Source organism: Acomys russatus, chromosome 5, assembly GCF_903995435.1.
Source record: "Acomys russatus chromosome 5, mAcoRus1.1, whole genome shotgun sequence".
NCBI lineage: Eukaryota > Metazoa > Chordata > Mammalia > Rodentia > Muridae > Acomys > Acomys russatus.
Genome location: NC_067141.1, coordinates 42,760,780 through 42,785,678, shown reverse-complemented (window position 1 = coordinate 42,785,678; position 24,899 = coordinate 42,760,780). Strand labels below are relative to the sequence as shown.

Here is a 24,899-nt window from a genome sequence, read left to right as displayed (position 1 = left end):
TTTCTAATGCATCCTTAATTTCTTTCCCAAAAGGAACAAGCAAGCAATGTAGAACAAATCATTACACATCATAGTATATAAAAATTGGCACCTATGAAGCAAATGATTAAATAATCTATCTTCCTTGAGCTCTCTCTGGCTTTTTTTATGTATGGTCTTCAATGACTGGCTGAGCAGCTGTTTAATTCACAGAGGCAGGTAATTAAGGTCCCCTCTATCAGGGACATGGTGGAACAAATGAGCTGAACACAAGGCCACAGAATCAATGTCACGCTGGTATGCAGAGAACCCAGAAATGGAAGGAGATGGGACTGAAAATAACACACACGCATGTGTACAGGAAAGAGATGGCTGCCGACACCTACACAGTTTGTGTCTAAAGTTGTTTACATTTGGCTTATAGATTTCACACACTCCACCAAAGATGTTAGCACTTAATTTTCATGCAGAACAAAAGCTCAGGACTGTTAAGTATTTCCTTTCCCAGGTCATGTTCTTTCTCTCAGGTGATCCCAACAAACACAAATATGTAGGCTTGTTCTTTCTCTACCTCACTTCCAAGGTGGTTCCAAACCAGGCTCTAGAGTGCTTCGTACCCTCCTCTATCTATGGCCACAGACAATGGCTTCATCTTGGACTCCTATGGATTCCCTCAGAGAGTCTCTGCCTTTGAGAATGCTTGCTACTCAAAATCATGAAAGTGTTAGGGCATGGGGACGTCCAGCTAACCGCATCTAAGCCAAGGAACACAAGCCACAAGGCCTTGGTTCAAACGCTGGTGCTGAGGCTCCGCCTTCCTGAGAACCACAGGGAAATGGTCTAGACGTGTATCAGCTTGGTTCCAGCTCGACTGACAATGAACGAACACAGTCTCTTTCCTCATCATCAGTCGCTGTGGAAGTAGGAGAGATCCGAACCCCTTCAAGTTGCATCGCAGCTTCACATGGACGTGAACTTGGGGTCTGGGAGGGCTCAGAGTTTCCATCAGGTTCTCTCACAGGGATTCATGGCTCAGAGACACATGCTTTATTGCCAGGTTCAAGGCCTGTCTGCTGTGAGGAAGATCACCAATAAGGAAACGTCTCTAGCACAGTCATCAATGAAGAGGTTGGGTGTTACCCAAGTACCAAGGATGAGAAAGGATTCTTTATGGATGGGAGCTTGCCACTCTTTTCAGCCAAAAAATTTTTTTCTCTTAAAAAAAATACTTAAAGGCTAGAGATTTTGTGGTGAACTGACCTGATTTCACTAAATGATACATACCTTGGTGTTTACAACTATAGTGAAAAGAACCAAGGAGGGTTTGGCACCAGGACCATTAAATCATGTTTCTGTTTTCACTCTCCTACCCTTCCTCCCTCCCTTCCTTCCTCTACCCCACCTTTTACCACTGTGGATAGAACACAGGGCCTTGAGTATGCTAAGCAACTGCTGTGCCACTGAACTCAGCCTCAGCTCACATCATTTTTCTTTTTGTTCTGTGTCTTTCTTTCTTTCTTTCTTTCTTTCTTTCTTTCTTTCTTTCTTTCTTTCTTTCTTTCTTTCTTCCCTGTCTGTCTTCCTTGCTTTATTTCTGCTCTTTTGAACCAGGGCCTCATGTAGTCCAGGTTGGTCTCGACCTTGACATTACAGCAGGGCCAGACTCTGAGTTCTTCATCTTCCTGCATCTTCTTTCCAAGGACCGGGACCACAGGTGTGCATCACCACTACTCCTAGTTCCAAATCACTTTTCTTAAAGACTTCATTATGTATAAATGTTCAGTGATCCAAAGAGGAATCCAGGGTTTTGTGGTCAAGATCCCACTTCAAATCCAGATTCTAATCTCGAAGCTTATGCCTCCATTCTAGATCATATAATATAAACTGGCTTAGAGTCACACATCTATTCAGATTGCACTTGGAGGTAATAGCTTTGCATCAGAGAAACCAGAGTGAAGGAGATGTCTTGACAGTGGGTGCTTCCAAACAGGAGGAGTCAGAGGGTAGGGGCAAGCCAGTTTGACAGTTTTTGATTAAGATGACAGAGATTTTTTTTTGAAAGTATAATTTCATCGGTGGGTCCAATAGTGCAATGAACTTTTTCTAGCGAAACTTCTTGAATACTAAAAAATAATCTTGGTTTTACCTTCAGATGACAGGAAGCCAAAGCTTCTTAAGAAATCTCTGTGTCTGTATATATACTTTATACAAACATAAGTCTGTGTATGTGGATGTATATGTAAGCAGCATAAACTATAGAACTCCTATGTGGTATATTTGCTTTCTATTTCTGCCTACTGTATCTTTTTTATAGCTCTGTAGATAAGAAACATATTCTTGGTCTGCCTGCAACTGATGGCTTTGGGTTGATATCAAGCCCCTAGTCAAGTCTAAGGTTATTTATGGTTTTTAAGCTTCCTTAAAAAGTACTTTGGAACATTTCCATAAAAAAGATACCAGCCCTTGAAAAACTCTGATGAAGTTTATGCTGAGCCCAGATTAGATGGCTAAACTCTAGGTATGAAAATATCCACATTTAACCATATGTTCAAATACAAAATGGTCACGTGATGAGTGGTGTGGAAATTTGGCAGTTACATCTTGGAGGTGTTCAGAGGACGTAGTGGAGACATGCAAATGATGAAGGCCACACAGCTGCATCACACACACGATGACTGGTGAGACGGTAACAGTAGCCCACTGGCAAGTTAATGGTAGATCTTCCCACTTTTTTTTCTTAAAGTTCAATATTACATACTCGATGGATGAATTCATTGATGACAGGTGAGATACAAAATAACTTAAAAATATAAAATTATCTAATTACATTCATTCTGAGCTTACTTGGCTATACTTGATTGCTCATGGTATATTATAAATCATATGACTTTTGCTTTCAACATCAATTCTTCTTTCAAAAAAAAAAAAAGGCATTTTCTGTTTCCTTATTTTCTTCTAAAGAGATAAAACAGTTGTGGCACCAGAAGTGAATATAGAAGAGACAGGTGAACCGTATATATGACTGTTACCTTGATTTTCTTTATAATGACCAATTACAGAAGTGTTGGCATGAGAAGGATGTGGGACGTTAGGTAGAACTGCTTGCTGCCGGCTTATACTGAATAAAAAGGATGCTCTTCATCAGTCACCAGTGATGGAACCAATGTGAAAAGAAAACAGAATTGAAATTTAGAATATCTCATCTCGTATGCTGGCTACTTTTATTTCATTTTGCAATTTAGCCCTGTCTCCTCAACTCTTGATAACAGGGCAGAAATCCCAAAATGCCTGCTGGCATGAGAGTGCCTGAGCACATTTGCACCCCAGAGCTCATGGCTTTCTGTGGTGCCTGGTGACACACATTCATCTCTGACCCCTTTCTGGCTTCTTTACCCGTCCCTGCCCGACAAGTGTGAACATGCCTTAACCCCCTGTGTTTGGCACTGGGCCGGATGGAATGCTTGCTTGATCTGTGGCCCAGAGGTTACCTTTGAGTTAATGTCTCCCAAGCACTGTTTTGTTCAGCTAAGAATAAAGCAGGTATAACTCAAGGAAGGGGGAACAAGGTGGACATTGGGGAGAATTTTAGTGCTGGATTCTCGAGCCTCCTGCAACACATGGTAAGATGGTTTAATTGTGCTTGCTTTCAAAGCTATGAAAAGCCGATGTTCTCGACAGTCTCCTCATGGATAGGCTGTCCCCTCGGCCCTCCGGCTTGGAGGACTTACTTCTCTGGAAGGGATTTCGTAGGCTTGCGGTGTTCCTCTGTCTATCAAGCTTGTCACTGATGGAGAAGCTCTTCCTGGTATGTGCATATGGCGCGCTTGGCTCCTCTGCTGAGTAGCTGTTGGCGCGCTCTATCTTGGGAACTGTGATGTTGTTGGATAGGGTTCTGTCTGCATTTTCAGCCTCCTGAGAGGATATCGGATTGGCAGCTCTCCGGCCTCTTGCCTCATTTTCCTCACTGTCGGAGCTAGGATGGCTCAGCTCTGCTTCTCGCTCAGGGTGGCAACAAGATAAGTCCTCTACTTTGTCTCCGAGACCTCCAGGAAAGGTGGCTCTGTCAGCTATCGCTTGGGGGGCATTGACACATCTTGTGTCGATACAGTCTGTAATACTTGTGTATTCTGCTGTTTTCACAGGCACCCCAAAGTTGGCATAGTAACTCCTTGAAGGAGAAAACATAAAGCTATGGGATTTTATAATGGGGGCCTCTTCCAGAAGGAAGGGCGTGGTGGCTAGGTAGCGGCTACTCTTGGAACGCTCGATGGTATGGTACATTGGAGGGTCTGTGTCCCAGGGGTTTTGGCATTCTGGGAGGTGGGTGTAGTCGGAAGAAAAAGATCTAGTGTCCATGGAAGTAAGGTCTTCGAAATCAATGCTCCTGCTTGGAGGTCGGTCTGTAGGTGCAAGGGTTGCATAGGCACTACTTGAAGGGGCTGTGGAAGGTGCTAGAGCTGAAAAGCTTGGCTCACCCAGCCCCAGGATGTTCATGGAATTATCCAGAGGGTCTATATCACAGTGGAGCTCATCCATGGCAGAGACATAGATGTCTATGCATGACGATGGTCTTCTGGAGTCGGGAACAATGGCCAAGGTGTTTGCAGGGGCTGCAGGAGCTTTGGGTTCTTTTGCTACTGAGTGGGAGCTAGTAGCTCGGTGTAAGCTCAGGGACCTTTCTTTGAAAATGCTTTCCAACTTTTCTATACCACCTTTGTCTTTCACATTGACCGAATAGAAAGAGTGGCTTCGCATACGGGGCATTAAGGTTGGAGAAGTTGGGGACAGGGTCTCCTCACCTGCAGGGTCTATACTCTCTTGAAGTTTGAAGGTAGTCCCCTCCTGGCTGTTGAAGCTGCTCTGGCGGACTATGTAGGCTGCATCTGTGCAGTCTGAGGAGGTCCTTGAGCGGATCTTGTTAGACTCTGCCCGCTCCAGACCAGTCAGTCGCTCCAAGGCTGTGGCCATGCGCCCGATAAGATCCTCCAGCTGTGCGAGCCGGATGTCCACAGTCTGGAGTGAAGCCTTCATGGAGTGTTCCCTCTCATTAACTTCTTCCAGCCTCATGGACATGTTCTCCACCCTGGATGAGAAGCAGAAAAAAAAAAAAAAGAGTCGTTTGAGTCAAGTTCCTCTGCTGGGGGAGTTAGAGGATAAGGTGAGAAGATGGCGAAACCGTGTTCTGAGAGAGAATCAGAGACTTGAAAGGGTTAGGGATGAGAGGAAGGGCTGAAGGGGAGAGAGTGGAGGGGTTATGGGTAAGGGGAGGAGCTGAGGGGGGAGAGAGTGACATTCCTACTGCTTTGGAAGATCACTGCATCTGCATACTTTTGTGCTGGAGGACACTTTGGAAACTATCTAATACATTGCTTTTCTTTAGTTTTAGTAGTTTGTTTGTTTGAGACAGGGGTTCTGTGTGTAGCATCAACTGTCCTGGACTCCCTTTGTAGATCAGGCTACAGAGATCCACCAGCCTCTGTCTCTGCCTCTGCCTCCGCCTCCCCGAGTGCTGGGATTACAGGCCTGTGTGCCACTGTGCCCAGCTTTAGTGGTGAATTTTAAAGGGAGCCTCTCTCTGTTGCACAGGCAGCACTTGATCTCTCAGTGATACTCCTACCTCAGCCTCCTGAACAGCTGGGACAGCAGGCAGGCTCTATTGTGCTTGCCGTAATTCAGCGGTTCTTAACTTTTGGTTCAGCATACCTCAGGTGGTGCTGCTTCCTAGTAGTACTCAAGCATTAGCACAGAATAGATATTCTCCTGCTGTTCTTCGAGGAGCCAGTTGATATAGGGCTGATATCCAAAGGGCATAACAGTGCTGTTTTGGCATGCTTACAATGTGATCACGGGCCCAAGAGCTAAGAAAGGTCTGTGCGCCATAGCCTGGATGGTGAGGCCTCTCTGTCTATCACCCCTCAGGCCAAGGCTCCTGTGTCATAGAGAAATGGAGCAAGTGAGAGTCAGAAGGGTTGAGGCCTTATAGGGAAGTCAGCTGGACACAGACAGGGACTACAGGAAGAATTAGAGTAAGCTGAGATGCAGGAGGAGGAAACTCTCCAGGAATACTGGGAAAAGTCTGATGGGAGCCCTCAGAGCAGAGCAGCACAGATGTGCACAGAGAGAACTGCAGTTGGAGGCACAGATGTGCACAGAGAGAACTGCAGTTGGAGGCACAGATGTGCACAGATAGAACTGCAGTTGGGGGCACAGATGATGTGCACAGAGAGAACTGGAGCTGGAGGCACAGTTGTGCACAGAGAGAACTGGAGCTGGAAGCCAGCTGCAGAGGGGCTGAAAAATATATTTGCAGGGTCTGTCGATGGAACTCTGGCTGTCCTGGAACCTGCTCTGTAGACCAGGCTGACCTTGAACTCACAAAGATCTGTCCGCCTCTGCTTCCTGAGTCCTGGGATTAAAGTTGTGCCATACCATAACCAGCTCAAGAGCTATTTTTAACCAATTCTCACCAGCTCTCTACACCTCTGGGTGGTTGGTATGTTAAGTCTTGTAGAATGCAGTGAGGGCTTGTGTTAATCCATTTTCATCCATCATTCTGGAAACCACTTCACAGCTTAATGATGCGGGCCTGGACCTAAGTGCAAGGAGCTTAATGTACAAGCTACAATCCAAGAAGGACCTAGGGTCAAAATTACTAGATAGTTTTCTTTAAATTTACTCTTTTTTTTTTCCTTGAAAAGTTCGGGACCAGTGGGATGGCTCAGCAGGCAAAGGCATGGGCCACAAATTTGATGATCTGAGTTTGATCCCTGAGATATACATGGTAGAACAGAGAACCTGTTCCTGCAAGTTGCCCTTTGACCTCCACATATGCATGTGCAAACAGACACAGCCCACCAAAATTTTTCAGTCATGGCTGTGGCCACTTAAGCTCTGGTCGAATAGCTTAAGCAATAGAATGCAGACAGCAATGATAAGAATTTATGAATCAATAGGAATCCCAAAGGAGACAGAAACAGACAGTGACTAAGTTAAACAGAGAAAGAAGGTCATGGTGGAAATCACGATGTCCTTTGGAAAGGAGCCTGTTTTTAGCTTTCCATCACTCACATCTCCACCTAGAGAGATGCTCACTTCAGATTAACTCAGAAGGTGATGACAAGAGGGCACAGAGGAGATGAGAGGTGGCACATGCTCTGTGCTTCTACTTTCAAATCTCTGCAGTCGGGTTGTGTAACACAAGGGGAGGATTATATAATATTCTTTGTTATATGGACTGTGCACAATCAACAATGAAACACAACCGTAGGCATCTCTGCTGATGTCTCTACATATAGACACATGTGTGTGCAAGTTCTTTGTTCTCAGCTCTTTTTGTCTATATTAAGAGGCTGTGAATGAAGCAGGTGAAGACACCTGCTACTGCCTTCAGAAAGGATACCCTGGAGGATACTGAGCCAGCGAGTATGAATGCCTGGTCTCTCGGTGGATTCCCAATGCATCTTTGAGGCATTTCTGTTGTGCTGCATACTGTTTCATTGTTGGAAAATATTAGTTTTTGGTTTTCTTAGAAATGCAAAGAACCCAATAATAACCACAGCAGAACTGCAAACAGAAGCCACAGAAGCGCAATGAGGCCTGAGTTCCCAGCCCTGGGTTTGCTGAGGAGGCCGTGCTGGTCGTTTGGGCCTAGTCCTTCAGTTGCCAATGCACCAGGAGGGCAGGCTTCTGCTCTGTTCTGCATCCAGGGCACCTTCTCAGCTCACTCACACTCTGAGGAGCTACCCTGCCAGGTTGGGGAAGGAGGAGGCTTGCAGGGTTTGCTGACATGGAGTGAGAGACTCTGGTCCCTTCCTGGGTTTCACAGAAGGAGTTGTTGACGTGGTCACAGTATATTCATGAGTGCTGACATCGGGGCCTCATGACCACAGTTCCTCAGAGAGGCGAAGCCTTCTCGGCATCTTAACATGCCTCTCAACTCTTGCCCTTTTGCCTCCTAGACCTATGGTTTTTCTGAATTCAAAAAGCATTTCAAAGGCTTGAAAACATATGCTGAAGAAATGTGTCTCCGCTATGGTAATAGTCCCACATGGCACAATTTGCTGGAAGCACATGGCTGTATGTCCATTCACAAACAGCTTTCCAAGGCCTCAGAATGAGAGAGAGAGAGAGAGAGAGAGAGAGAGAGGAGAGAGAGAGAGAGAGAGAGAGAGAGAGAGAGAGAGAGAGAGAGAGAGAGAGAGAAAGAGAGATATTCAGAATTTCAGTTCCTTCCTCTGTTTGCCAAAGAACTACTTTACAACATATCACAAATCTTTCTGTTTTGTAGTGGCAGATGTGCATAAAATCTGTGCACAGCTTTAAACTTTATTAATATTGGCTTGGTACCTATGGATAAAACCACTCGTTGGCATATGTGACTATACCTATGTATATATTATGCATTCTTTAAAAAAAGAGCAAGAGACTTTAAAAATTGCATTTTTTGGTGATTTCTACACAATTAATAAGAAATCTCACATGCAAGCACACAAAGTGTCATTTCATGAACATTAGAAGTGAGTTACTCAAATTGTTGAAGCCCCCATCACACTGACTGCAGTCATTAATCTACTATGTCTTCTACACGATTTACAATTTGCTCTTTCTGTTTTTATAGAATAAACAGTCAAAGTGTAGTTATTCCAGTTCTTTGTGACACTCTTGGAGTGTTCTTATGAACACTACTTCCAAATACTGGGTTATGAATATACTAGCTTGGAATGGTGGTTTTATTGGTCTATTGTAATGTAAGAGGCACAAGAAAATGTAGTAGCATTTGCCTAGATCTAGAGCTGTTAGATATCAAAGATTCTGCACACACACACCCCTCATGTGTATGTGTGTGTGTGTGTGTTGCACCTTATTTTTTGAGGCAGGGTCTCTCTGTAAACCTGGAGCTTGCATATTTTTAAGTTAATCAAGCCCCAGGGATCCTACCCTCTCCGGCCTGACAGCACTGTGGTAACTGGTGCACATGAGGCCATGCCTGTCCTGTGATTTGGTGTAGCCACAAGAGCCCAGGTACTCATGTTTGAGTAGGAGATTTTTCTTATGGGTCTCTTGGCTCTCAAAGCCATTTGATCAGTGATAACAATGACAACAACAACAACAAAAAAATCTGGATAGAAAACTTTGTACTAACTTCTTTGTTTTTAATCTTGTTTTATTAAAAAAATAATTCATGGAAAAATACCAATCATTATTCTCACTGATTGACAGAACCCTTGCTCTTGCTTATCTAGAGTCCAGGAAACACTCACAGAAGCCAAACAGGGCTTCTTCTAGGTAAGAATTCTTAACTAGCACTCTTAGTGCTTAATGTCGCTAGTATGAAACACAAGCTTGTTGAAAAGCCTCGGTTGGACTTTTTGTCTAGGACAAAACTTTCCAGTTTCTGGTCCAAGCCAGATCTATCCCAGACTCACCAAGTCCCATGTCCAGTTTGAAGCTCTCACTGTCCCCTGGAAAGACCCAGAATCTCTAAGTCTGGGACTTTGGTCTGCTGACTTAACAAGAAGTGTCCTGTTCTTTCAGAAGGCCCGTGTTTTCTTGGGCAGTAAGGATAAGCATAAGAGGTCTGTGTTTTGGAGATGTGAGGACAATTCAGCTGGTTGCCTGGGCTGTGGCAGGAAGCATCTGTGTGGGACCGGGGCCCCGGGTACACACCTCTCTGACGTCACCCGTATCCTCTCATCGTTGGACGAGTTGAAGCGATCGTCCTTCTCTCGGAAATATTCCTCTATGCACTGCTCTTCAAAGTCATGCACTTTCTTGAGCTCGTCATCAGTTATGAAGAGTTCTGTGGGGGGTGGAGGGTGGGGGTGGGGGTGAGGTGGGGGTGGGGAGAGAGAGCCATGAGACAGAGCAGGGACCGCGACGGCATCTGGTCTGTGGCCTAATGACAGCTTTAAAGAAATCCAGGCTGGGGGAAAAGTCGCCCAGATTCTGTTGTGAGTTCCAGACGGAATCCAAATCTAATTAGGCCACTCAAATCACCAGCTCCTTCCTGAGCTGCTGAATCCTGTGGTCTCTGGGGTCCACCTGGGTATACCTGGCTACCGCAGAAGCTGGGCTTAATTAAGGAAGCCGCAGGACTGAGAACTTGAAGAAAGCAAGCAACTGGGAGCATGGATGTTTCTTAAAGGCTCCAAATTTCCTGGGCTGTGTACTGTGACACGCTGATGTTATTGATTGATCGTCTCTGTTCAACCCCATTCTTTCCCTATCCTGCCGCCTACCCCCACCTCTACTTCAGAGACAGAAAAGCCAACAACGCTCATTTCTAGTCATCCTTGAAATTATTAGCAACCACAAGACTGAGTTTTGACCAAGAAATAAAAGAAGTGTATTGTAGGGTGGTGTGCCAGAGAGATTTTGCTTGCCTGATTGAGAGGAGAGAGAGAGAGAGAGAGAGAGAGAGAGAGAGAGAGAGAGAGAGAGAGAGAGAGAGAGAGAGAGAGAGACACAAAGAGACAGAGAGATATGTTCTTTCTATACTTTTTCAGCTTCCTTTCTTTTTCTTAACTTCAACATAGACATTTGATAACTGGAGGCTCAGCAACTGTTCTGTCACCTTGAAAACAAAATTACAGAAAAAGAATAGCTGACATGAAAATTAGAAGAAGTCTGGGTCTTTGACCTCAGTGAGCCATGCTGAGTTCCAGACCATCACCTCGCTTTCTGTTATGTAAGAAAAAGTGGCCTCCTTTATTTGTGCTATTGTTATTCTGTTTTCTTTTTCTTTTCTTTTCGTTTCTTTTTTCTTTTGTTTTTTTGCTAAGAGAAGGGAGCCATCTCCATCACTCCTACAGCAACAGAAGTCTGATGGAACTGTGAGCCTTTGAATGGTTTCTGGAACAGGGCTAGGGCAAGAAGTTGTTTTGGAAATTTCCCAAATCAGGACGTCTTTCTCATCCCGGGACCTTGAGATGTCATAGGCATTGGTTCAAGTGGTTGGAGGTCTGAGGCTTAGCTCCTTGAGGCTTTGTTTCTTTAGATCACTCTTGCTTGCCTAGGAACATTGGTTAGAACTTGCTGGAGGCTGTAAAACATGACTGTAAAAGCCACTGAAAATATAGAAAACACAAGAAGTCAGGCTGCACTTTTCAAATATGTCAAGCTCCTGAGGGGAGAGACAGCTGTGCCAGATAGGCATGCCTGAGATGTGGTCATGAAATTACACAGAGCCTTGAACTTTAGGGTCAAAAAGGAGAGAGGCCATGTATAGACTTCAGCTCCAGTTCCAAAGATCCATGCTGCCCTCTGCTAGGGATGTTTCTAAGATCCAAAGGAGTAGACCTAATACTTACAAGCTTTGAGATTCCCACCCCCGTGTGTGTGTGTGTGTGTGTGTGTGTGTGTGTGTGTGTGTGTGTGTGTGTGTGTTGCTGTTTCTGTGCCTGGCATTTATGTGGATGTTCTACATCCAATTCAGGGCCTCATGCTTGCATAAAAAGCACTTTATAGACTGAGCCAAATCCCCAGACCTATACTGATATATATATATATTCTTTAAGAAATCTATTACTGTGTCAGATTTTACCATATATCTCCATGTTTACTGTTTCTGAAGTTCTGCAAGAACTTGACAGTGCTCTGGAATCATTAATGACAGCTATAGACTGATGGTGAGTACTTCACTTTTCCCTGACGGGGAGATACATGCAGGGCCTCTCTCTGTGCTCTTTACTCTTCTCACCCTGTCACATTTTCAAGATCTTTCCTGTGAGAAGGAAGTCACTGAGAAGTCTGTCACCTGCTCCTCCCTGCCACATGTCCAGGGAACTGGTAATATATCCAATACTACTCTGGCTGAAAATAAGAAAACAATGAATATGGCTGGGTGTGGTGGTGCACGCCTTTAATTCCAGCACTTGTGGGGTAGAGGCAGTGAATTGCTTCTATGGTGCCAGCTGGACTATACAGGGAGTTCCAGGCTACTTAGAGACATAAAGTCCCTGCCTTACAAACAAAAGACAACCAAGCCAAGCCACACAGATGAGGTTGGTATGGTAGGCGTTCTCCGTACTCTAGGCCTATGAAAGGGGGGTCTAAAGTAGAAACAGGTCTCTGGACTGCCCCTGCTGCAGTGTGAGCACAAACTATGGCCCTGAGCCTCATGTGTTTGAGGAGCTTGTCCTCAGAGGGTGATACAGTTTTAGGGTATGTGAGGTCTGCATGGGTCATTGAGGATGGTCTATGAGGTTCATAGCCTGGCCAGGTTGCTGATTTGTTTTTTTCCTGCTTTCTGATCCCTCAGGTCATACTCCCACTTCTATAAAGACTCATCACCGTCAGGCCTTCCTGGCTATAATAAATGGTGCCCTATAAACTATGAAATATGGAAAGTATCTTTATTTCTTTAAGTTTCTTTCCTTAGGTATTTGGTCACAGCGATGATTAAAAATAACTCACCCAGCCCCCTGGCCTGTACTGTGTTTCCTTCTACTCATCTGGTGCTCTCTATAGCTAAGCAAAACTTTCTATCACAAATGCTCCGGCTTTATTGAAACTGACTGGGAGCCCTGAGTTGACCTCTGGGGTCACTGATTGCAGCGTAGTAATCAGGACAGCATTCCTTGCCTAGCATTTGACCATGCTGGCATGATTTGAGGACAATATTTCAGGGTTTCCCAGCTTCCTGTTTGCCTAAACTTGTGTTTCATAATGGAGTAGCCAGGTTTCCCAAATGTCTGATTTGAATGTCTAGAAAAAAGTTGGCCATTGCTTAGTCACCGAGATCACTAAGAGCTTCAGGTTTAGAAAAACAGTTGACTAAGAAACTCTGGTTATGCCATGGGTATATTGGTACCTCATGAGCCAGAGGTAGAGATTACTGGACCACCAGCCCGATGTTTTTGTTTGTGGATTTAATGTAGATGTAGACTTGGCACATTTGGAAAAATCACAGTAGATTGTCTGTAAGTCACTGCATTTCCAGCAGCTCTGCAGAGTTTGTGCCCAGGGGGCATTTAGGAGCCTGCAGGAGCCATTGGTACTTAATGTGCAGAGATGGATATGTTAAGTCCCCTGCAATGAGTCACACATTCATACGCAGTGAGGAGCTGTTCCAGCTCAATGCCAGCCAAGCTTCCCTTCAGCACCACAGGGCTAGGAGGTGGGTGGTGGCTGGTGGCTGGTAGAAAGACAGTTGTTCTGTGCTTTGAAAGCAAGGTTCATTTTCCAAAAATCATATAGGAACAATGTGGAAGGCTTAGAAAACATTAAGATCTGGAGTAGTGATCGTCTCAGAAGCGAGCATGGAAGAATAAAACTTAGGCTACACTGTTTAAAAATTATATCTAATATAGCACTTGGTGCATATTAATGTGGTTAATTTACAATGGGATCCTTGGAAGCAGTGTATGCAGAAGGGCTTTTCTCTTACTAAGAAGTGGCTAAGAATTCTGGCTTCAGCTCATGCTGTACTGTCTTCCTTCTATCTCTTATCTCATCAAGCATGTCCCTGTCCCATCCCCCTAACTATGCCTGAGGCAGGAGAATCAAGGAGGCACGGATCCTGCCTGACTGACTATGAGAATTGCTGGGAACTTCCGGCTGCAGGTGCCGGCTCGCAGCTCACTCAGGCCGTAGTCCCTTTCATCCGGGTCACTCTCGTGCTTTCTCCACCGGCAGCACACGTGCTGGAATATCATGGTCATGTGGCTGAAGATGATGAGCGGTGGAGGCAGAACTGGCCTCTCGTGGAAAGTCATGATGAGCTGGTACCTCTGAAATTTCCATACTTGATTGGATATCGACTTTACCTCAAAAAATGTGTTGCTGAAACAGACCAGAGAGTCACATGACAAACAAGCCTTCATTTTTGAAGTATTTGCTCCCTGCTGCCCGCCCATCCACCTGTATGCCCGAACAAGCAGCAACTCACTTGAAGACAGCAATAAGGAGGTTGACCAGAAGGATGTTCGCCACCAAGAGATAGCAGGCCATGATGGCTGGTACAATCCATGCTCCTGTTTTGCATGGGGGCAGCTGGATTGTCTTGCCATCCTCTCGAGTCTCATTCTGTCCGCAGGGAGCTAGAGGAAGTGACACAGGTAAGAAATGAGAAACCATGGCTATTTGATTTAAACTGAAAAAGGCGGGGTCAGGTGAGGTGGAGGGGGGAGGAGGAGAGCAAGAGACATTCAAATGAGGGGTTTAAATGGAAGAAAAATACAGCCACCTCAAACACCAAGAGTTTCAGAAAAGCCAAAATAAGAAAATGAGAGCTTCATGAATATTCAAAGGGCCACCACTCTTGAGGAGAGGCAGTTCTACCTGTGTCCCCAATCTGTCATCAGACTGCAAGAAGTGTCTAGAGCCACCTGCCTGGTTCCTCAGTCCCTTGGCCCCTGGCAGTGGAGAGGGGGCATTTGGTGTTCCTAAGCTGCTTGGTGAGGGCTTTTGGAGGAGCCAGGGCCAGAGTCCTACCTCCTGGCAAGTTACTTTCAAAATGTGCTGTAGAGGACTCCAGCGGACCGCTTGGAGCCAAGCATGGCAGGCTATTGATTAGAAATTAACACCAGGGGCAACTGTTAATTGCTGTGAGAAACAATCCACAACCTTGGCCAATGATTTGCTGTCTCAGTACAGAAGGAACAGTGCAGGGCAGCACCCTGGGAAGCACCAAGAGAGCTTGTTACTCAGTGTCCCTGATGGATGAGGAGGATAATAGGAATTGGGGTAACAGGGAGGAACCCCAGAGCCCACAGCTACTTGTTTATAAAAAGCACACCAACCACATTTTCATTCCAAATATGTGCATTTCAGGCACAAGACATAAAGCCTAACTCTAGAGACTAAATGGCAAAGGCAGGGGTGTTCAGGGTGATGTGGGGGTGGGAACAAGAAGGAAGGCGATGCGTCAGAGTGGGTGAGCGGAAGTAATATGCTAATGAGACCAGCTTGGAGTTTCCAGGTAAGTGGAAGGGGAAGGGAGGTGTGGGTGCCAGATAATACTTTATAGCCCTCCACAGTGTGGCTTATAGAGCCTGTCTATGTTACTGTTCTATTGCTGTGAAGAGACACAGTGACCAAGGGAACTTAACAAAAGTAAGCATTTAATTGGGGGCTTGCTTACAGTTTTAGAGGGTGAGTCCATGACCACCATGGTGGAGGGCATAGCAACAGGCAGGCAGGCATGGTACTGGAGCAGGAGCTGCGAACTTACATCTGATTCACAGGCAACAGGCAGAGAGAGGAGTGAGACTGGGTCTGTTGTGGGCTTTTGAAACCTTAAAGCTCAGCCCCAGTGACACACCTCCTCCAAAAAAGCCATACCTATGACTCTAAAAAGGCCACACCTCCTAATCCTTTCTAAACAGTTCCACCAACTGGAAACCAAATATTCAAAGATATGAGCCTGTGGGGGCCATTCTCACTCAAACCCCCAAAGAGCCAGATGTTGCTTGTAGGTAGGTGGTAGGGGGCAGGTGAGACAGCCTTTCCTTTCCAGCTGCTTTACACTGGCCTTAGAACAGGGTAACTTTATATCTGTCTGTTAGCAGCAAGTAAGAGCACCTCAAGAAGCCTCAGCAGTTTCCATAGGCTACTGCTGAGGATCTGCAGGAGGGGTTGCATGAGCACCCAGAATCTACAAGGCTTGAGCAGTATAGCAAGGGGACCCATTCTTCTCCAGAACTCCTTCTACCAGGCATTGCGCTCTGCAGAGGTTCTCAGCTCTGAATACCCAGGGCTCACCTAGCAGCCAGAAAACGCTACTAACATCCAGTACTTGCCCAGACAATTGAGCCAGAAGCCCCATGGAGTCATAGACAAGATGCCTCTTCTTAACCCTCCTTGTCAGTTGCTCTAGTTGTTGAATAACTGATTTTTTAAAATAGATGGTTGTGAGCCACCATGTGGTTACTGGGAATTGAACTCAGGACCTCTGGAAGAGCAGTCAATCAGTGCTCTTAACCATTGAGCCATCTCTCCAACACACCTACGTGATCTTTTTTTTTTTTTTTTTTTTTTTTTTTTAAATTTTAAAACATACTTTTGCAGCTAGGAAGGGCTTTATTAGCATCAGGCCACCAAGTCTCTGATACTATGGCTGGGATAAGGAGGCCAAAGCACTCGTTTTTGTCTCTGTATGCCAGATACTGGATGTGGGAATGGGGTGTTTTCTAGGAGGCACAATCTTGTTACTGACATAGATTGGATATTATGACCACCCAAGTCAGCCTTGTAAGATGTTCTTGAAAGGATAGGCACTGATAGGGCTGTCCAAACTCTGCAGGTGGCTCTCTAGGCCTGTCTCTTCTCACTTCTCCCTAAAGGCACAGCCTGGACTAAGTTTCTTATAGTTCCTAGAAGTCTAGTCTCCCTTTTGCTTCCTGATTCTGAGCCAAAATTGTTTGTTGCTTCCATAAACCCTGTTGATAACTTAGCCCCAATCCCAAGCTTTACCCAGGGTATATCTCTTCTCTTCCCAGCATCCCTAGCAGCCTACTTTCTACCCTCCAGCCAGGAGTGGACTGGTCAAATCCTTAGGCTCCTAACACCTGTGCTGTTTGTCTTACGGCTCTTGCACTGCTGCCATTGCTTAATTCCTTGTCTGTACCATACCTAAGATTCCCAATGGAGCACTGTTCTTCAAAGCTACCCTCTTTTTGGGTAAGCACATATACACAGCAGGTTTTCATGTACCCCCAAAACAGTCAGTGTTGGTTGACTGAGTAAAGAAATCTCTTGAGCACCTTGCGAGTCATGCTAGCTTGGTTCAGTCAGGCAGTGTAGGTGTCAGGCCAGTTCGAAGAGCATCATGTAGAACCTCTCAAACTTCTTGGCGCTGCGGTCCTTTAATACAGTTCCTCATGCTGTGATGACTCCCCAACCATAAAATTATTTCGTTGCTACTTCACAATTGTAATTTGGCCACTGTTGTGAATTATATTGTAAATAACTGATATGTGGGATATCTGACATGTGACCGACCCCCAAAGGGGTCAAAACCTTCAGGTTGAGAATAGCTGGTCTAGATTCTAGAGTAAGAAGTGCAGCATAAATGGGTTACATGTTCCGTGTGACGGTGATAATGATAATAAAAGTGAATCATGAAGAGGCAGCCTTGATTTGGTAATAGCAAAGATGATGTGAGCTTTATAGGCAGCAGTTAGTACAAAGCACTGCTCCATGAGGGCTGCTAATGACGTTCGTGTTTTGAGTATTTGTCGGCACTAGAAAGTGCAATAACTCAGACACATAGATGTCAACCACTAATGGAGATGAACAGGGTGCCTTACAGACCTGACATGCAGCAATTATTAGGAAGGAGGCTTAGTTATTTCAATGGTCCTATGATACGAGCAAGTTGTTGGGAAAGTCCCCAGGGATATGTACATGTGACATGGATGGAGGGTTAGAGGTTCGGGGCTGGGTGCTATCACTGTGTCTCCCCCTTCCTACTTTTCTCACTTTGCTTTTGGGTCCCTTTTCTCCCAATACTTTTGCAAACACGAGTTAGTCACTACCAGTGTTGTACAAAGTGGCATGCTGTCGTCTTCATCTTTGTCAGTGACACTCAGTAGAGTCCCTGCAGTAGATGTTTGCAGATTCTAGCCCTCTCTCCCCATCCATTGCTCTTTCCTCGAATAAGAACATTCTGTTTACAATATGATAGGCAGATTTGGGCCCAGGGGTCCCGCTCAAACTAAGGCACCAGCCAAGGACAATACAGGAGGTAAACTTTAAACCCCTTCCCAGATCTAGCCAATGGTCAGAATATTCTCCACAATTGACTGGAGAGTGTGATACGACTTTCTCATGTACTCTGGTGCCTCACATTTGACCATGTCCCCTGGAGGGGGAGACCTGGTGGCACTCAGAGGAAGGACAGCAAGTAGCCAAGGAGAGACTTGATACCCTATGAGAATATATAGGGGGACGTAATCCCCCTCAGGAACAGTCATAGGGGAGGGGAATAATGGGAAAATGGGGGGGGGGAGGGATGGGAGGATACAAGGGATGGGATAAACATTGAGATGTAACAAGAATAAATTAAAAAAAAACAAAAAACAAAAAACAAAAAACAAAACAAAAAAAAAAACCCCAAAAAAACCAAAAAGAACATTCTGTTTATCCCCTGTGGACTCCTGTGCTTTCCCTTCCCCCTATTTACAACAAAATGTAAGACTGTCAAGTAGAAAAGGTCTGGCTAAGGGGGACATCATGAAGAACTGAAATGGATGGGCAACTGACACTTCAGCCCTCTCCGGTTGCATGAACCATATACTTTGTTTCTCCAAAGTCAGTTTTAATTGGGTCATTATCACCTGTAATAAAGACACCTGACTGTAGGTAGGTATGGTGGTGCATCTACATAATCCTAGCACCAGCGAGGCTGAGATGGGAGGAAGCTTGTGTGTTTGAGATTCACCATATATAGTAAAACCTTGGTGGAGGTGCACCAGCCGATAGAATTACCATTTCCCCATCCATAGTCAATAAAACAACATGTTCATATTTAAAGCCTTGGAATATCACAGAAAGAGTGGAAGTGGTACCCAGTGGCGTAGCATCTGACCCGACACTGAGGCTGAATCAGTGTGGAAGTTTTAGGAGCCAGAGCAGAGGTTGAGCTGCTTTCTTTCTTCGTCAAAGCAGGAAACAACTTAATGGGTCTACTCTGATAGAACTAAACTTTTGTCTGTGGCCTTGGAGACTGACAATATGGACTGTTACAAAATCCAAGGGGAGTAGATACAAGTCTGAAGAACTGGCCAGATACTTGGACATAGCCAGCAACCCTTGGAGCAAAGAAAGTGAGTTCTAGAAGTGGCAGCACAGGGCGAGTATCGGTGCAGAAGAGAAATTTGGCTGTAACTGCTACATCTGCATGGTTACAGCTCAATTTGAAGGGATCCCCATGCTTTGCCTATATGGGTCACACTGACACATCACGTAGTAGAACCTGGAAGTGCCCATTCTTCTAATGATGCATTCATAGGCAGAAATGGACAATTGGCCTTTGGCACACACTGAGGAGCTAGTCACAATCTGGCCAGGGTATGTGGGCTGTGAATACTCCCGTACATTGTGGAACAGCATTCCAGTGGTTGGAGCTGCTCCCATGAACCTTTATGGTAACTAAGAGTGCTTGCTTAGCATGACAAGGACTTTGGGTTCAATCCTCAGCCCTGAACTATGGAGAACCTAATCAGAAATAAAGAGTCAACAGCATCCTGCCTAAAATATAAGCTCTAAGACCAGAATTTTTCTGTCTCTTGTTTAACAAACTCAAGAACACGCTTCCTGGGCACTACCTGGCATGTGCAGGTGCTAAACAGGCAGGTGTCACTCTCTTCATGGTGACACTAGACATCTGGACGCGGTGCCATGCATTTCTCCAAGTGCAACGCTGATGCTACTGCCTGGTCAGAGTCTGAGTGTTTTCCTGTTTACTGCTAGCTTTAACCAATGCTACCATAACCTACTATGGAAAACTCTCATGATAGAAAAAAAAAAAAGACAGAGGGAAAAAAATAGAACTTTTTTCCCAAAGTCTTTGTCCAGAACAATGGAAGATCTTACTTTGTCTGCTGCTGGTTAACTCTCCAAAGCCAACCAGCCCTCCCACCCATCCAGCACTCATGGCAGCCAGTGCTAATTACTGTGTATATTCTTTCCCTTTCAGCGAAGGTGTTACTTTGGAATCCTTCACTAGATAACACTCTTGACAGTATGGTCAATGATGACGACAAGGCACAGGGCCATCCTTAGCTCTTTGTATTTCTTGTCTCCCTTAAGGCTCCTCCTCAAATCCAAGTCTCTAACTCAGCTGCTAGAGAGGCACTGACTGCTCATGACACGGCACAGTGGCAGCCATTAGAAACTGTCAGGAAGCCTCGAGTCTTGCATCTGTGAACAAAGGGAGCTAAACTGTTGATTTCCCCCCAGAGGTGCCACCTCCACAGACCAGGGAGTCCGTGATAATTTTAGGGTATGAGAACAAAGCATTGACTAGAATTGAGTCAGATGGTTAGAAAATGACCTTTTCAAGACTTGTCAATCCTTCCTGACTGCATCAGGAAGACACTGTCAGCTTGAGGTTAGTGTTTGCTTAACACCCCCCTCACTAACCCCCTCTTTCCAGTAAAGTTGAGACAGGCTTAAGCATCTGCCAAGAATTTCATAACAGTGTGGTGTTTTCCTTTTGCTTCTTTTATGATTACCTTCAATTTACATCAAATCATAGTCATTTTCAACTTATGGCCATGATATATTTTTTTTTACGTAAATTGAGTTTTAAAAAGTGATTCAGTTGAAAAAATTACAAGGAACAGAATAGAGGTTGCCAAACAGAGACCATGCTTGATTAAATGTTGGGAAATGCCAAATTAGATGATGTCCTAACTTCATCTGTTCCTAACATTGTCTGTCTCCCTCCATAATTCCAAGAAAAACTGTGCTTTCCTTAAGCCTGCCCCACCTGGGTACCAGTGACACAGTCTTTAACTCCTTAGGGCCATCCTGGTATATAGTCACTGGCTATTAGCATAGTTTTAGCTTTGAGCTGTTCAGAAATCTAATCTAATGACTTGGAAAGCAGGATGTTCCAGACCTAGGTATGGTGTGGGTATATTGACGGCTGTTCTGGGGCAGAGAGGGAAGAGAATTCAATTCTTCTATCATCTCAGTGCTATGTATGTTCTTGATAGCCTACATAGAAGTTGTCATTTGTTTGCTGTTTTTGGAAAGAGCTTCAAAATTCCAACGTTGGTAGTTCATTGTTATGCTTTTAGGAATTCCTATCAGGATAGTTGCATACCAGTCTCCCTAGGGAAAGCTGAAGATCCACAGGAGGCTGTTGTTCAAACCAATGATTAGGGCTGTGACATAGAGTTTGATTGTCTCAACGGTCCCAATTTCCTTCTTTTCCTGTAGCCAAGCTCCTTTGCCAAGTGGCTGTGGAGTTCTCATCATGTGGAATCTGTTTCCTTGCCCTTTGATTCTGAATGTGGTCATGTTGGTCACTTTGGTGAATGGGATATTTGTCCCTGCAACCCACAAAGGACTTTGAGATAGCCCTGTGTGCCTCTGTTTCCATCCTTCTACCCCAACCATCACCACGACAACCATGCTTATACTAGCCAGTCTGAGGCAGGGACACATGCACATGAAGCCTCTAGAGGCTCCTACATGCTTCTGTTGTCTGAGCTGATGCTGCTTTGGATGGGCTGGTAGTTGATCCCTTGGCAGCCAAGGCAAGAAAAACCATTGAATTAGCACACAGGCTGGTAAATTCACTAAGAGCTGTGGGTGAAAGCGTGGAGTTTGGGCTACTTTGCTCTCTAGCATGATTGAGTCTACAGATACTTTTCTTGACTCATTGTGGGGGAAAGGTAGCCCTTTAAGATGACAAAGTCCTTTCTTTTTCTATGATGAAGCGAAATGGAATCTTCCCCACCTCAGAACACCCCAACTGTATGCACAACAGACCTAGGTTTGGGAAACCTGCTAAGTCATTAGATTAGAATAGTGAATTGATTTCCTAATAGCTCAAAGCTAAAACTGTGAAAATAGCAAGTGACTATAAACTAGGATGGCCCTAAAGAGTTAAAGACTTTGCCACTGGTACCCAGGTGGGGCAGGCTTAAGAAACTTCCACCTCTAATTCAGGTCACAACTGATTGGAACGCATGCATCCTATTGCTGCCCAGTGGCCAGCGGCTAATCAGACTTGGTCTTCAGAAGGTAATCTGCAGTGCAGAGATTTTAGCTAGACAATGGCTGGTACTTAATTGAAAAGACAGGTAGAACCAGGCCATATTGGTCCCATAAGAGTGAAGCAAGATAACTGAAAGGAGGAGAGAATGGGAGATGGAGGAAAGAGAACCAGGGAGGATGAGGCTTAAGTCATGGGCAGAGGCTGGAGAGCAGCGAGAACAGCAGATGCTGTAAAGCCACTTCCTGCTTCATTATCAGCCCCACTCCATGCTGCATTCTTGTCCCCAATGCCTCTGTGGCATCCACTCTTGGGCTCATAGTCACACTTCCTTCTACTTAGCTTGAGTGGTTTTGTTTTCTTGCAACCGATGTTTTTCTTTGTGTCATTAGTGTCTTAGAGAGAAAGAGTTTCGGACTAGTAGTTCATCAGAGCAGAAGCACTGTCAGAGTGCTCTGAGCCCAGAAACGAGAAGGCAGAAGGGGTCTTTGGAGGTTGAAAAGATGTAAATAAATACTGCTTGATTCACAGTTTCACTGAGGGCTTACCTCAGCATCACATGCACATGCACGCATGTGCACGTGTGCATGCACACACACACAGACCACACAGACACACCTCCTCAAGTTATCACTTGACTTCAGAGCACTGAGCATTCTCTTCCATTATAGGTGTAAGAGAGCAGATCGTAATTCTCTTTGCCTGGGCCATGGAGAGCTTCCCCTGACAGGCTCCATGAGCTCAGCTTGCATGCTACACAGAGGGGGAAATGCATGTTGCTCTCTTTAAATTGGGATTGTATGGTGTTTTTTTTTTTTTTTTTTTTTTTTTTTCTTGAAACCCATAGTGAGTCTGTGTTCATCAAGGTATCTGAGGAGGGCTGAGCCAGAACCCTCTTCAAGAAGGGCTGTCCTGTAAGAAAGAAACTGGGAATAGAACATCAGGCCTGCATGTGCCTGGAAGGCTCAGTGCAGTGAGCCAGATGGCGCATCTTTGCCTGGATGCACCTTAGGGGACATAAGGCTATAATGGCACCACGGAAATGATCCATGGCTCCCATCGACTCTCATCAGACTCCACTCGAGGGGTATCGTGGAAGCAATCAGTATGGTCCCTAACATTCAGCTCATGTACATAAGCAAACGTGAGTTCCTGCCACATTATTTACACGTTCCCTGGTAAGCGACAATGCAGGAAAGCCATTCATCCTCATGGCTCCTGCTCCAGGTCCCCGTCCTCTGGCCACTTCCCTTTCTATGTCCCTTGCTCCCCTTCTGTACACCAGATGCCAAGCTCAACCCCCTTGTCTCCTCATGTTGGTTTCTTCTTATGCCTTGAGCTGTTTCCCCTCCAACTGACGATGCTTCAGCAGTTCAGAAGGCAGATAGTCTGCAGTTCACGGTCTGCTTTGAACCTAACCAGCTGTTGGCAGGCTCCGAGGCTGGTGCCCAGCACTCGCTGTGGTCTTGGTAATAGACATCCAAATGTAGGCTGAATATCAACACCACTATTGTTATAATAAAGTAGGTGACACGGGGCTGGAGAGATGGCTCAGTGGTTTAGAGCACCGCCTGTTCTTCCCGAGGTCCTGAGTTCAATTCCCAGCAACCACATGGTGGCTCACAACCATCTATAATGTGATCTGATGCCCTCTTCTGCAGATAAAGCACTCATATACAATAAATAAATAAATAAATAAAATGAATAAAGTAGGTGACAGGAAACCTTAATACATGGGACTAATATTGATATATGTCATTAAATAATAAAAATAATAAAATAAGCATTAAAATAATAGGTCCAACTGTCCATTAAGTGGAGTTGTGAGAAAAAGGGCAAGTGGAGGTAGGACTCTTTGCTGTTCACCCCAGCTTATCTATTCACAACACCCACCCCATCCTATGTTCTCTGTTTTGATAGCTATCTGTTTTTTTTTTTTTTTTTTTGTTTTGATAGCTATCTGTTACTGGTCTGTCTCATTAGATACTTTTTTGAAGTTGCTACACACAGTGTGCCATCTTGGGCAGGTTCAGGTGGAGACCTCAATCAGCCATTGTCAGCTGTGTATCTTTGGGTCCACTCATAGGTCAGAGCTTCAGTCTCTCCCTCTTTGAGCCTGAGGTAATGATGCTAGCAATGGCATTGTTAATAATGACGTTGATGCGTGCCGAGCTTCCTTGGCCATCCATCTAGTATTTACAGAGCTCCTGTAGGAGGCAGGCTGGCGATACAGCAGTGAAGAAAACACTAACGGCCTCTGTTGCTCTCTCTTCTACACTGGGGAGGCGATGGCTATGCTGAGGGCTGGAGGTCATGGATTAAGAGCATAATGAATGAACCCGAGAAGTGTGTAAGGAGGTGAATGGTCCTGGAGCAGGAAGGCTCTAGAGTGGGTACAGGTGGCCAAGAGGCCACACTGGGAGAACATGACAGGAACAGACTGGCCTTGGATGGGGCTGTTGGCCGAGAGGTGCTGAGGAAAGGCTGCTCCGCGCAGCAGGCACTGCTCAGCAAAGACTCTGAGGTGGAAGCCTGCCTGCTGTGTGCTGTGAGTTCAGGAAGGTCCCTGTGCCCGAAGCCATGCTGGGGGAGCAGCTGGAGAAGAGGGAAGGGGTAAGGGCAGAAAGCATCACGTGGGGCCTCTGGAGAGACCTCAGCGAAGCAGGTTCTGAGGTGACAGGCATGGAGGCAAAACATCCTGTGTTGTAATCCTGGGTTTAATTCAAGTACCTGATGAATTTTCCACTCATGCTTCTGCCTGAAGGTTTTACAGCCCTAGGTAAGCCATCTCTTCAGGTTTTGTTTTGTTTTGTTTTTTTTTTTTTGGTAGTTCACTATGCCCTTAACAAAATAGGGGGCACCTCTGTGCTCATTCCTGTTTTGGTCCCCTATAGTCTGCAAGGATCGCTCATAAAGAGCAAGGCTAGTGACAGGTGGCAGCTGGCATGGTGGTAAGTGCCTGTGACCCCAGCACTTTGTACAAGGGTTTCAAGTTCAAGGGCAGTCTTGGCTAGACATTGAGTTTGAAGGCAGTGTGGGTCACACAGAGCCAGAAGCCATCTCAAAACAAAACCTAAATATCAAACAGAAGACAGGAGCAGAGCTCATACAGCTGTTGGTCTCACCCACACAGCTCTCCCCACCTTTTGGCCAAGCAGCAGTCCGCCGAAGAATGCTGGTCTCTAGTCTGATTTGAGCAGAAAGAACTTTCACGGATAGAGGAAACCTCACAGCACGAGAGAGAGCATGG

At 45.4% G+C, this 24,899-nt stretch overlaps 1 protein-coding gene across 12 annotated transcripts in view; it reads right to left on the bottom strand.

The window, feature by feature from the left end:
- Nucleotides 1-1,711: 1,711 nt before the first annotated feature.
- Nucleotides 1,712-24,899, bottom strand: part of Trpm3 (transient receptor potential cation channel subfamily M member 3) — a 903,922-nt gene continuing 880,734 nt past the window's right edge. For 10 of the 12 annotated variants that reach the window (XM_051146249.1, XM_051146245.1, XM_051146246.1 and 7 more), the window contains 4 exons: nt 13,868-14,018; nt 13,562-13,761; nt 9,646-9,778; nt 1,712-5,062 (listed from right to left, as the gene is read on the bottom strand). In XM_051146249.1, the coding sequence (XP_051002206.1) occupies nt 3,610-5,062; nt 9,646-9,778; nt 13,562-13,761; nt 13,868-14,018 (1,937 nt within the window). In that variant the 3' untranslated portion in view covers nt 1,712-3,609. The remainder of the gene's footprint in view (nt 5,063-9,645; nt 9,779-13,561; nt 13,762-13,867; nt 14,019-24,899) is intronic. The other 2 variants (XM_051146251.1, XM_051146256.1) reach the window with 2 other exon arrangements.